The following is a 13,204-nucleotide window of genomic DNA, read 5'->3' on the forward strand; positions in this document are numbered from 1 at the left end:
GATACTCATATTGGGATGAGACTAATCCTTGAAGAAGAAAAGAACAGATGAGAGGAGGTTGAGATGTTATGAAGAATAGCAGCAGATGGCTCACACAGAGGACACTGTCACTGGTCAGAGGGAGACTGATTGATTGAAGATGGAGGTTGAGGAAATTCCACGATCACATGATGTTAAAGCCCTAGTTACCTTTCCTCCCAAAAAGGACTAGTGTTGACAGCCAGATTCCTCTCTAAAAACACAGCTTCATCCCACAAACAACATTCAATTCCCAGCCTGAAGTTGATCTGATCTTTCACAACCTGTCTGCATCCATTAGTCGGGTTTAATAACATGGCTGACCGGCCTCAAAGCTCCCAGAGCTTGCCCAACCCGCCGAGTATGTACAACGCGTGCTGAGTGATCATCCCGTGCCCCTGTGGGTCTTGAAGCTAATGAGTGGCTTGCATTTAGCCGATCCGTTCTCCGATCCTCCCGCGGCACACGAGGAGCGCAACATCCCATCATCTCAAGTTACACTGCCGTTAAGTGATATCGCATCCAATGAGAAGTCGCAGTGGCGCCAGTGCACCAATGCGGAAGAGTTTTTCAAGACGGCCGGTTTTGATGAGAAGGATCTAAAGGATTTTTTGTTTGAATTCGAGAGCTGGGGACTGCCCTACACCCAGGGCATAGTGTCCATTGCTCGCTATGAGATCAAACACCTTCGAAGCCACTTCGACGAGGCAACAGCAAAACAAATATACTGGAACAGACTGCCGCTTGAGGACACAGGGAGACACTCTGATAGGGAGCTAGATGACCTCGTATACGTTTGGGCACGCCTGAAAGAGATCAATTTCTCACTGGGTCGGGCTTCGAAACCTGAGTATCACCGTGTCTTGTCTCATCTCTTAACTTGGCCAGGAGAGAAGCCGGATGTTCCTGCAAGCCACTCGCAGTCCAGTGAAAACAGCCATGTTCAGAAGGCTTTTCTGCAAGATGAAAAACCAGGGCGTGATGGGAAATTCACCAGCAAAGTCGTCCTTGGCCAAATCTTCAAGTTTTACCATCAGTTCACTCCCTCACTGTACCACTCGCCTTACACCTCCATTGTTGGCCCGTCGGGAATGGGCAAAAGTTTTGCAATCCGGCAGCTGGCGATGAAGAGAGGTCAGTATGTCGTCTACTTGAACTTGTCGCCGCCTGATACTCTTGGCTATCCGAGAAGATCGAACGTCGCTGAACAAATTGCGAGTTTAGAAACTGGACACATGGATCCATGTATTCTCTTCTGGGAGTGCTTGATCGCTACATCTGTTTGGGAGGTCGAGGCGTGTAAACACGCTGGCATCACGTCTGCAGGATACTACAACCTCCAGGTCCTCGATGATTTCTCCGACTATGGGCGTGAGTACGCAAATCTGGTGTCCATTCTTCTGGAAACGTGCAGGAAAGAAAAAGCAAAACATCCCGGAAGGCCTTTCGTTTGGTCCGTTTTCTTGAGATCGTCGTTGAAAGGTTATCTCGATGCTCGGATCGACAAGTTGAAGAGTTGGCGTAATAGATTGGGTGACAACAATCCTCCAACCTCGCCTAGCACGGCGGCGGGACCTCAGACACTTCTCTGTATTGACGAGGCTCGGGCTTTGCTCGATCATTCGCAGTCGGTCCGCTTTCGTTCGTTCGAGCGAGCGTGCGCGAACCTCTTTAGCAGGCCACGATCAGGGCTCTTTCCCCAGTCAACAGATCGGCCAGGCGAGAAGCCACAACTTTATTCTGTGCTTGGCAGCTTCTTTTCCCTGGTCTTGGATACCTCCTCCAAACTCAACAATCTTTCGCCGGCTGCTCGATACGACCCAAGCCAGAAAGAGACTCAGTTTGTAGGTGACCTATTTCCACCAATCTACGCGATTCGCACATGGGATTCTCTGTCATCAGATGTCACTAGCCAACCAAAGATAGACGGCTCGGAGGAATCTTTGCGCACGCTGGTTAGATATGGGCGGCCGACTTGGGCAGCGTTTTTGGATAATGGAGCGGACCTGAGTACAGTGTTGATCCTAGCAGCCGAGAAAATTAGCGCAACAAGGAATCAGGAGCTTACAACGGCCGTTTCATTAGCCCTCTTTTCATACCGCATAGATTTTTATGTCTTTGACATGCACCTCGCTGAAAATATGACAGCCAACTTACTTCGGCCAATATTTTACATTCCCGACTTTCGAGAGTTCATGCGTACAATGCACCCGAGCGAGCCCATCTTAGCGTATACGGCGGCGACGATGATGGCTGACCCAGCCACGCGACTGTCCGTGGTCAACGCATTCTTAGAAGCATGCCTCCAAGGAAGTATTCACGTGGGAGATATCGGTGAAGTGGTCGCCTCGCTAGTACTGCTATTCTCAATGGATTCTCTACAGCTGATGTCGTTTCCCTGCTCTGTAACAACTCAGGAGTTCTTTAGGTCGTTCCTTGGCTCGGAAATTTCGCAGCAGATTGGTGAGCGGGCTGCAGATGTTGAGTCCATGCGTGTTGTCTGGGAAAAGGGTAATGTATTTTTCAACCACTTTTTCAGGTCGTTGGAGATTCCCTCTCAGAGAACAATCAAGGCCGCGTACCGGCGAGGGGCTGCTCTCTTTCTGCCTGAAAGATTCCCTGGAGCCGATATTCTTATACCCATCATGCTGCCAGACGGTGAGATGAGCTTCGTTCTCATTCAGGTCAAGAATCGTCAACACGATCGCATGAACGACACGACCTCATGCGCTGCCGTTTTTTCTATCGAGAAAGCCATAAAAGCTCTGGGAATGACGAACAATCACTTTGGCCTAGTGATGTGCCTCCGGGAGGAGAAAGACGCTAAACAGGAGGAGGCGAAGTGTAAGATACTAGTTCCGAAGCTGGTTCCACGCCGTGAGACACGCCAGGCGCGCGAAAACTCTTCGGTTGCCCAGCAGTACAATTGGCCAAAATCCAGAAAGAACATTACCCTTCTGGCGGTTGGGCTTGATAAGGAGTTGTATCCCTCCGTTACATCCAATCCCGGCACGCCATCCAAGGACAGTGAGGCGGTCCTAGACACTCTCTGTACCCTCCTTAATTTCAGCCCAGAGACTTCTTTACCAGAGGATGCCGATGCAGAGTATGTCAAGCAACTCATGGAATTGGACTAGCACTGATACTGAAGCGTGACTGCATTCTGTTTTTTCCTAATTTTCCTTTATCACGGAGAATGCAAATTCGCATTGGGATGGGTTTAATGGAGGCATTCTTCTTTTTTTAAGTCTGGCACAATGGGATCATAGGGTTTTAGATTTACTCTGTCTTTGTGACAATATTGTGGGTGAGGTGGAGATACATATCCAGCTTGGCTATCGCCAACTTCGTCGAATCTGGATTAATTATGGTCATTACTACTTTGATGCTGTCGTGCGGCAATCTTTAGATGATAGTACGGAGTACACCTCAATCCAATCGAAATCATGCTTCTTGTAAACGTGCATTCGTTGGAGTAACTATTGGCGCCCTGTCTGTTGAAATGCCAAGCTCTACTACAACCAATATCAGTCCGCCAGGGGACGTTCCGTTGATTCCTCGTACGCTGGCTTAACTGGCTGTGATGGTTTTGCAATCATGTCCATCCAATATTGAGCACTCCTTTGAGGAGCTCGGTGGCTCTGAGGAGCCTTGCGGCAGACTATGCCCATTGAGAATGAGATGCTGATGGACGAAAAATGTAGTATTGTATGAGAAGCAAGGGAGAAAAAGACATATTTATTGAGAAATAAAATGAGAGAATGGCTGCGTTGAGCAGCACATATATATATGCATCCATGGGTATTTATCATCCCTGAGCAGGGCGGCTGTTGTGACTAACTGCCCACACAGACCTTGAAAATGAGTTGTCGTGGTTGTAAAAGCGGCACGACATCAACAAAAAGGGCCACGAAAATCCATGAAGAGGCCAATAATGTGCAAAGAGGCCACGCGCTAACGAGGCGAATTAGGTGACAACCTGATTCACTCCGTATTGTTTCCAAGAAATAAATAAAATTGTAATTATACCTAAAGTCTAGATCCTACCAAAAGTCCTCTAAAATGCTTAGACATGTATGGTCTCGCAGCATGGAAAATCACAATGCACTCGTTTTAAGCAGGTGGTGGCCGAGGTGGAGTTGGCTGTAGCTTTCGATGCGCGCTGGAGGGTGAAGGGTGATGTTTCGACGAACGTCTAGTCAGGTCATTATTGACAAATATGCGGAGAAATTCCTGGGTGTTCATGTTCTCAATCTATTTCGAATGTCAACAGCCCTGTATTTATAAAGATCTCGTAGCGTGACACTTACATGTTGCCATTTCTTCCATCTTGGCTGTGGCTTATAATGAGACAAGGTAACAAATCTTCTGTATCTATCACAATTGCAAATGGCCCAACCAGCAAAGTACTCTACTAGGTGATCTGTATTCCGTTCTTCTTGCAATAAGCCTTTGGGGATGTCTTCGTGTTCGTCTTCCTGGCGGGAGCCATAGTCTGGGATGAAGCTTGGTGAGACCAGGGGCTGAGGTTGGCCTTCATCATCAGATTCTCCATCAAATGAGATGGGAGTGGAGTCATCTCCTGCATAGTTCAGGATCATATGTTCCAGAATGCAGTATATCTGATACATTCTGTTTAAATAATTAGTGCTTATGTATTTGGCTTTAAGCAGAATGTAAAGAACAGACTTATCATCAACCCATTTATCAAATATCTCAGAAAGCCAACCCAATACATTTGGCCTGAGAAATAATTTCCAAGTACCCGGAAATCGTTTCTCAGAATATGCGCGGAACCATTTTATGACATTCAAAGCAGATTCAGTCTCATGAATTATATAGTCTTCTGTTATGAGAATAACAGCGCCATGTGGAAAAAGCCGTTGCAGATGAATTTCATAGTCAACATGTTTCACTGGTCTGTCAAGACTAATGTTGAAGATGTTAATGTGTTTACGCAGAAGTTTATGCAGGCCAGGCATAAACTCATAGAAGGCGTAGGACTGATGGAACTGCCAAAACATAAGTAAGCATTTATAATGCAGGGCAATATAGCTCACCAAGACAGTTCCTGAATCGACTGTTTCCGCAAAGCGTTCCCAATCACCTTTGAGTCGATTGGAAAAGATGGCATTGGTATATTTCCTCAGAAACATCAGTACAAGTTGAAATTCGTCTTCTGCTTCAGATGGAAAGTAAAGGTAGAATGCACGAGCAAAACTATCCTTTTTTGGTCCATTAACAATGCTTAGTTCCTTGAATGTTATTCGCCACCGCTCGCGGAATAAGGTTACAATATCCAAATTGGATAGATCTTTGGGAAGTGAGCTTGGCGGCTCATCTGGAATCGAAGGCACAAGCTCATCGATGATGATAGGGTCGTCAACGGTTTGAAGAGGTTCTGGTATAGATAAGGGCTGGCGGACGGTACTGATGGGCGCAAGATAGCTTCGTGAAACAATTCGGAGACCCGAACTGGATGGAAAATCCACGCCCTGGTCAAAGAAACCCCAGCTGGTTGAGCTAGATCCATATGCGAGAAGAACCGTTGAAACCTCATCAGAAGGGTGGTACCACAGGGCTGCTAAATCATTTTTGCGTAAATAATCGGCCATTTCTTTTAACTCTTCAGCAGTATCTTCGAAGCCGACCGCCCACCCAGTTGCGTATTTGTTATTTGTTCTCTGGAAGGAAACCCGTTAATATCTAATAGAAAAAAAGAAGAATTCCCACTCACGCGAAAGCATAGCCTGCTATATTCCCGGAAAGTACACAAGTCCATAAAATTTAAGTCAATGGTACCGCCTGATTTAAGCCTTAGAAGTTGAAAACGCGTAGCCGGATTCAATCCACACAGTCTGACATCACCAATGGCCTTATTAACAGCTCCAAAAGTCAACGTCAAAAGTACCTCCCCCGGATTCCAAAACCGACGTGAAGCTGTGTGACGACTCGACAGTGACGAACGTGGCGCTGTTGGGGCACCTTTATTTGAAGGACATAATGCGGGAAACGACGGTGTTGGTTCATTTTCCAACAGGGAATGTTCTTGAACTGGTTGTTCTGTGTGATGATCGTCATCTTGCTCGACAAATAGGCTATAAGAACTTTGGCGGGCTGTGGTTGGAGGTGGTTGAGGGCTTGAATTTTTGGGTGGGTGTAACCAATCTTGGGGCCTTCGAAGATCTAGCTGTGATGCATCCGGAATCCTGTCACGACAAAGTGCTTTCTCCCATCGCCTCTGGGTTGAAAGTTTCTTGAACAACTCGCCATTTCGCTTCGATGAAATCCCCTGAAGTATAGTTTTGCTTCCTTTCTGGCTTCCAAAAAGCAATGGAGGCGAGGATGTAGTAGTCTTTAATTTCAATTTGGGCACAATTTTCCTTGCGGTCGTGGCCATAGTTGACGTTGGTCGCGAAGGAGGCGTGGAAGCAGAGATGGTAGGGGCATTTTTCGATCTTGGACTTAGCTTGCGTTTCGTCATGAGTGGTTCTTCTTCAGAGGAACTATCTTCTTCAGATTCATCATCAGAAGAAAGTACAATCTGGCCCAACTTTGAGCGGGCAGCATCAGGTCTAACTGGGATGCCCAAGTCGCTTCCGCTTTTCCCTCCGTTTCTCCCTTCTTCGCTCCGCAGCAGCCTTCGAGGAGAAACATCTTTGCTCTAGTGCTTCAATATCAAAAGATGGTTGCTCGCCACGAATGATAGCTTCCTGCTTTCGAGCCCAGTCCTCAAGCGTCTGGGGGTTGAGAAACATCTCCTCTGACTCCCACGTACATCTCTCTATGGGATATCCTGTCCACTTCACAAGATACTTCTCCTCTCCGTGGAAATTTCTTTGGGCTAGAATACATTCCACTTCATATTCCTCCTGAGGTTCACTTGGCACAGTGGAAGTAAGCGAGATATTGTCATCATCGCTAAGATTCTTATCATGCTCCATTATTGGGGAGGAGATAGAGTGAAGAAAACCCAAAGAGCGGGATCGTCTTTTTGGGATATAATTGTGTTCTAGAACAGGGGTTAGCTTGAATTATTCGATTGGAGGAAAGGCAGGACACAGAAATGGTAGATGTAACGGAAAAAAGAAAAGGAAAGAAATTAGTTCATGGTTGAAATCTCATGAACAGGTGGTAAGTGAGAAAAATGCCAAATTGAAATGTGGCATCTTATCGAATATCACTTTTGGCTGCTTTGGATGAACCTATTTTGCAGGGCTGTTGGGGACGTTCTTACAGGTTTAAGAAATGATATGTTTTGCGGTAGATGACCATGGCCCCTGTACTTCTGCAGCAGGTCAGGTAATTGCCCACATGGTTATGTGGCTCTCGAGACTCCTTTTCGCTACCGCGCTTTCAGCTATCAGAGTGTCCGGCGGCGAGGTTGTTAGCCGGCAAGCTTGCCTCGACTGTTGGAGCCTGAGGTTGAACGCAAATTCCATGCCAAGCTTTGGACTTGGAGGTCACATGCTCTCCCACTCGAGGAATCTAAGGTTAACTAGGCTTCATTGAGGGCTGAAGGCAGCAAACAGACGGACAGCGAAAACAGCATGCAGTTGAGACGAAGTCAACCGGTTCTGATGTACTCGTATAGACGATCCTTGTATCCTGTCAATTGGCCTGTCGAGCCCTTCACTGTTGCTCTGAACGTGTAGGTAACCTGTGTGATATCGGGGCGTATAAACAATTCTCCGGCCTTTGATAACTAGCTAGGTACCAGTACCTCAATGTTCTGCTAGTGCAAGCCAAAAATTAAGTACCAGTACTTTTGACCCTTCCAAGCCAGGCCTTCTCGCTCCGACTCCCTTTCTCCAGTCAAACAACTCGGTTCCAGCTTGGTTGGTTTGTTCGCTGCCTTCACGATTACATTCTTCTCGTTGCTTAACCAGGGCGAAGGGTCCTCTAGTTATAGCTTATCGCAACTGCATCTTCACTTCTTGAGCCTCTCGGATCCCTTGGTCGTTCTTGACTGCAACCCATTGCTGGCTTTCAACGTCCTCTTTCGTTGCAGCCTTGAGACTTGATCCGCCATCATGGCCAACGACGAGTATGATGTAGGTCTAAACCACTTCTCCCGGTGAAAATTGCAGCCTTGCTGATACTAACACTGCTTCGAAATAGTTTCTATTTAAGGGTAGACCTCTCTCCCCGCTCAGTCGAACGAATCCCAACCCGTTCTCTCCCTGCAAACTCGACGGAAAGTCAATGGCTAACACGTATCATCGCTTCGAATAGTCGTGTTGATTGGTGACTCTGGTGTCGGAAAGTCCAACCTACTCAGCCGTTTCACACGTAACGAGTTCAATCTTGATTCCAAGTCAACCATCGGTGTCGAATTCGCAACCCGATCCATCCAAGTTGACTCCAAGACTATTAAATCCCAGATCTGGGATACCGCTGGCCAGGAGAGATATAGAGCTATCACCTCTGCCTATTATCGAGGTGCTGTCGGTGCACTTCTCGTTTACGATATCAGCAAACACCAGACTTACGAGAATGTGACGCGGTGGCTGAAAGAGCTTCGAGACCATGCAGATTCAAACATTGTGATTATGCTCGTTGGAAATAAGAGTGATTTGAGGCATTTGCGTGCAGTCCCCACAGAGGAAGCCAAGCAGTTTGCAAGTATGACACTTGACCTGTTTCCATTTGGCAAAAGTTCCGCGCTTACCATATATATCTAGGTGATAACAACCTTTCCTTCATTGAGACATCTGCGCTCGATGCGAGCAACGTGGAACTTGCTTTCCAAAACATTCTCACTGGTACACATATATTTCTTGCTCACAATATTGAACCGAGCTAACACTCACGCAGAAATTTTCCGCATCGTTTCTAGTAAGGCCCTCGATAGTGGTGACTCTGCTCAGAACCCTCTCTCCGACCGAAAAGTCGTCGAAATCACCAAGACACAAGATCCTGAGTCCAAGCAAGGGTGTTGTTAGGTATAAATAGGATGGCTTATTGCCGGACAATTTTTAAACGGTCATAGAATTTCCATTCTGCTGTTTTTCCCAAGGCCATTCCAGTTGTTCCAACCTCCTCTGATGACAGGCAAATTAATGAATCCTGGTTGCTTTTCTCCTGCATTTCTTTTTATTGGCTTCGATGAGCAAGTGAATCACATCAGGCCTCTCTCATGTGATACTTTATGCAGTCCCATTTCCCACCGAATGTTTCACGGTGATTAGGTACGGTAGGCGGTAGTCCCACGAAAGCAAGATTGATGTTGATATGACACACGAGGATGGCGGACAAGGAAACTTATTTTCATGGCTAGGGAGTGGTTTTGGGTTATTTATTTTTTTTTCTCTATGTTGCCCTTTTGTCCCCAGACTGCTTGTTTATTATCGTCCCTGTCTCTTCCCTTTTCCCTCTTTTCTTTTGCTGGTTTCTTCCTGCGATTCGATCGAGTATGGAATTACGTTTCGAAATACTTTTTAAACCAATAATATAAATTCACTCTGTCGAATTCTTCTTTTTTTTTTTCTCTTCTCTCTGTTTTCTTATCGGAAGAGGGTCCCATTTGTTTTCCGCCGTCGAATCCATCATACCCAGTACATGTGGTCTCGAGTAGACTTTTCAGTGGTGGATAAAGGTTTTCGTGAGACGCCCGTCGCCATTTGTGTGCACTTACAAGGGAGCGGTGAAGGCGATTAGCAGCTTAAAATCATATTTAAAAACCGAAAACCTCAACGTACGGAGTATTGCAGCATGGTTAATAATTGTACATACCTACAATGCGAGGGCAAGGTGCTAGTACTAAAATAAATTTAGTAATAATTAATATCAAAGAAATTAACATCCTTTGAATTTCACCAGAGAGCCAGACAACCAAGAGATTCCAACCGATATATAGATCTATATCAAGACCGTGCAATCCCAAACTTCCCACCCCCGATTGCCTCTTTAAACAGAACAATATCGTCTCCACGCTCATTGATTACCCACTCCAGAGTCTGCGCAAACGTCTCTCCATTGTTTTCGAACCACTCACCCATAGACCGTATGTATTTTTCCACTTGTTCCTTCGACGAGGCATTCTCCCGTAGCCAAAGAATTTGGCTGGGGTCCAATTTTAACATATCCTCAACCACGTAATAGTGTGGTATCTCGTCGCCCCAGCCCTCAAGGCCAGGTTCATGGTATAGATCTGATCGAAACTTTGTGGCGTATTTATTCGGTGGGGTGGTGTGATGGCGAAACATTTCATTGCTATTGTTCGCATTGCCGTTGGGCCTGAGAGTGTCAAAAGTATGGTTATTGCCGAGAACTTGAGTCGATATTGGCGGAGGATAGCTGAGGTGGATATTGAACAGGAGTGAGCGAGCGGTATCCGGATAGCGTTGGTGGAATTTGCGCTGTATAGTCCCATTACTGGGACATATGTGGTTCTGCACGACAGCGCGAATGATCCCTCGAACATCCTCGATCTCGGCTAGTTCGCTCGTTGACCAATTATGCAGCAGTTGAGAGCGTTCTCGTACAATGAACGGAACACTGCGCGAGGTACGCGGAAAAGAGGGATTATGAAACGCTCGCGAGTACAACCACAGCCGATATATGGCACGCCTTAGGTAGAAACGCTCTGTATCGGTCAACAGTCGCCGGTTCTCGTAATCAAATTTCCATTTCTTAATGGGATATATCTCCTCCCACCGCTTTGCTACCCTTCCAACCTGAACAATTTGCTCTAGTAGGTTGACTGACATGGGAGCCTGGCGAATGGATTGCGCGGGTTGGCTGGCATTTTGGGTAACGAGTTGAATTGCCTCGTGCAAGGGTCCATACTCTGCTTCGGCAGCATTAGCTAAAAGGGGTATTTTCTGCGAAGCACTAAATATTCCATGGAATCGGCGGCAAGTTTGAGAAAGATTTAGCACGTCGGCAATGGAGTCGCAAGAGTAAAATACGTGGAGCACAAGCTCCGTGGCCATGAATTCGAAAAGCATTTTGAGAAATCTATGTTTATGATTAGTTTCAGTTCTAGGGCATGATTGCTTTAGCAATGAATAACAGTAGCCTTTCCATACCTTTAATATCTATAAAAAAAACAGTCTTTTTGATCGTATACCCGCTTGAATAAATAGCTTATCTATGACTTGTCGATTCAAATATTGGCTTAAACCAAGTCTCAATATATCAGACCGTCCTTGATATGGAAAACAGAGACGTTGCGAAGCAATCGCGAGCACAACTCCGCTGTTGACGAGAGGCGTGAGAGGATTTAGCTGCTGGCGGCCCCACTGCTGGGGGGTTCAGAGGAAGTGATTACATCTTTCTGTAAGTTTCTGACAGAAGCCAGAATAAAATCGCAAGTAAAGGGCAGCCGCAAAGCGCCTGGATGATCCTCCCTTGCTTCCATGGTTGCTGGTGAGAAGGCAAGAGAGCGATGGGAAGAGGTTCAATTGAAAGGCAAAGGGGCTCAAGAGGAAGATTAGATAAGCGGAATATCTGGTATTGGACTTGGCGTCGTACAACCATTCAATGATGGGAGGTCGGTTGGAAAGGAATAATACACCCATTGGGTATTACAAAATAAAGGAAAATATTGTAGTTACATTCCGTTAATGGAACCCATGAGACAAGAACCCAAGAACGCGCCTAAGCAAACAACACATGCGAATCAAGCTCATCCTTTTTCCTATTCGGCTCACCCTCGGTGCCTAAGCCCAATGCCGCATTCTTGACCGTCCTATCCATCTGCCCAGCCCGTCTGGAAACATATCGGGCAGCTTTCTTCAGCCTGATCTCCCGTCGTACTTGATTCGGGCTCACATATTCCCGATTTTCATAGATAACAGGGCCGCCAAAGCTCCCTTCCAAAATCACGATGGGCGTAAGAACAAATCGCGGACCGATTTCGACAAGGGAGAGATGCGGCAGCCCATCCTTCCCTCGCTTCGACTTCTTTTTATCTGCAACCTCTTCCTCTTCGCCATCCTTTCCCACTTTACCATCAGTCTCTCGTATCTCGAAAACCCGAATCCATATCTTCCCATCCACCCAATATATGCCAATCACACGGTCAATAAACGGCTTCATTCCCCGAACGCCACGTTTTGGCACAGAAAATACTCCCCTGAGCATCTCTTTGACCAATCCCCTCCACTCGTTTCCGGTTTTCATGATCTCTTTATCGTCAAAGGATGGATCAAACACTACTATCCCACGTCCACCCTTTAGACAATTCCCAGCAAATCCTGTGCCCAATTCGCCCATCGTATGTAGATTGGTAACGGAGAATTTAATCGTAGGGCCATTAGGCGGTCGCGAAAGCCACAGGTAAAGATCTTGACCGTGCTTCTTTGCTTCTAGGAAAAAAATGACATTGCAGGAGTGGAGGTCGGCGAGTGAGTTGAGGAGGAAATTGTAGCCCGCTGTTTTCTTCTTGGTATCGAGTTTGCTTTCTTTGTGGGTATGTGGAAGGAGGGCGCTGAGATCAGCAAGGAGATGACGATGTCTAGATTTCAGAAGGGTATATTAGGACCTGAATCAAGATCAATTGGGCTAGCTTTTGTACACGACACTCACCTATGTGATACGCCTCTTGAGGTGAGCATTAAGATCCTGGTTTTCGGCATAAACCCAGAAGAATTCGATAAACTATCATTAGGTTTTGTCATCGTTTCGCCATTTATGCTGTGCTCCTCGTCTGACTCTTCCAGGTCGCTGTCGCTGCTTTCGTCACTGAGTCTGTCTTCCATATGCACATCCCCGTCGAGCTCATTCTCTTCAGAATTGACCTTCCGTCTTTTCGCGATGGATTTATATACGGACGCCATTACGGAGTATATCCGACCACTGTATTTTGCGTTTTTGACAGTCAAGTCCACAATCGAAGAATCTCGCAGCTCGCTCACAGGTGAAAATACAATTTGGCAGAATTATTTTTTGAGCATTGCGATCCCACCGCCTTAGGGCGCTTAGTCAATTATTACAAAAAACTAGACAATCCACTCGCTATCCAATCAAGGGCGCCCATCAACTTTGGAAATCATCAATATTAGTTAGTACAGCGCTGCTTCGGATGTATCGCTACACACCATCTTCGAAAACTCAGTAAACCGAACCACGGGATGAATTGCTCTTAAAGGCCAAATGAAGAAAAGAAAAATGCGAAAACAAACATCCTCCACCGGCCCCGTCATCATTGCGTAAACAAACTATATGGAGTGGTCATTAA

The 13,204-nt window shown here is 46.3% G+C and overlaps 6 protein-coding genes across 6 annotated transcripts; 2 read left to right on the top strand and 4 right to left on the bottom strand.

The window, feature by feature from the left end:
• Window positions 1–1,109: 1,109 nt before the first annotated feature.
• Window positions 1,110–3,155, top strand: UREG_04115 (uncharacterized protein; the record flags this gene model as incomplete). The annotated part of the gene is made up of 1 exon (XM_002544552.1): window positions 1,110–3,155. The coding sequence occupies one exon, from the start codon at window positions 1,110–1,112 to the stop codon at window positions 3,153–3,155; it is 2,046 nt and encodes a 681-aa protein (XP_002544598.1).
• A 976-nt stretch (window positions 3,156–4,131) lies between these two features.
• On the bottom strand, window positions 4,132–5,633 carry UREG_04116 (uncharacterized protein; the record flags this gene model as incomplete). The annotated part of the gene is made up of 3 exons (XM_002544553.1): window positions 4,132–4,272; window positions 4,329–4,650; window positions 4,708–5,633. The coding sequence occupies 3 exons, from the start codon at window positions 5,631–5,633 to the stop codon at window positions 4,132–4,134; spliced, it is 1,389 nt and encodes a 462-aa protein (XP_002544599.1).
• Window positions 5,634–6,593: 960 nt separating this feature from the next.
• On the bottom strand, window positions 6,594–6,962 carry UREG_04117 (uncharacterized protein; the record flags this gene model as incomplete). The annotated part of the gene is made up of 1 exon (XM_002544554.1): window positions 6,594–6,962. The coding sequence occupies one exon, from the start codon at window positions 6,960–6,962 to the stop codon at window positions 6,594–6,596; it is 369 nt and encodes a 122-aa protein (XP_002544600.1).
• Window positions 6,963–8,051: 1,089 nt separating this feature from the next.
• On the top strand, window positions 8,052–8,963 carry UREG_04118 (GTP-binding protein ypt3; the record flags this gene model as incomplete). Its single annotated transcript, XM_002544555.1, has 4 exons — window positions 8,052–8,065; window positions 8,140–8,219; window positions 8,254–8,643; window positions 8,836–8,963. The coding sequence occupies 4 exons, from the start codon at window positions 8,052–8,054 to the stop codon at window positions 8,961–8,963; spliced, it is 612 nt and encodes a 203-aa protein (XP_002544601.1).
• Window positions 8,964–9,884: 921 nt separating this feature from the next.
• Window positions 9,885–10,970, bottom strand: UREG_04119 (uncharacterized protein; the record flags this gene model as incomplete). Its single annotated transcript, XM_002544556.1, has 1 exon — window positions 9,885–10,970. One exon carries the CDS (start codon window positions 10,968–10,970, stop codon window positions 9,885–9,887), a length of 1,086 nt encoding a protein of 361 aa, XP_002544602.1.
• A 652-nt stretch (window positions 10,971–11,622) lies between these two features.
• UREG_04120 (ribosome biogenesis protein BRX1) lies at window positions 11,623–12,803 on the bottom strand (the record flags this gene model as incomplete). Its single annotated transcript, XM_002544557.1, has 2 exons — window positions 11,623–12,454; window positions 12,553–12,803. The coding sequence occupies 2 exons, from the start codon at window positions 12,801–12,803 to the stop codon at window positions 11,623–11,625; spliced, it is 1,083 nt and encodes a 360-aa protein (XP_002544603.1).
• Window positions 12,804–13,204: the final 401 nt, after the last annotated feature.

Source organism: Uncinocarpus reesii, genomic scaffold (assembly GCF_000003515.1).
Source record: "Uncinocarpus reesii 1704 scaffold_2 genomic scaffold, whole genome shotgun sequence".
Lineage (NCBI taxonomy): Eukaryota > Fungi > Ascomycota > Eurotiomycetes > Onygenales > Onygenaceae > Uncinocarpus > Uncinocarpus reesii.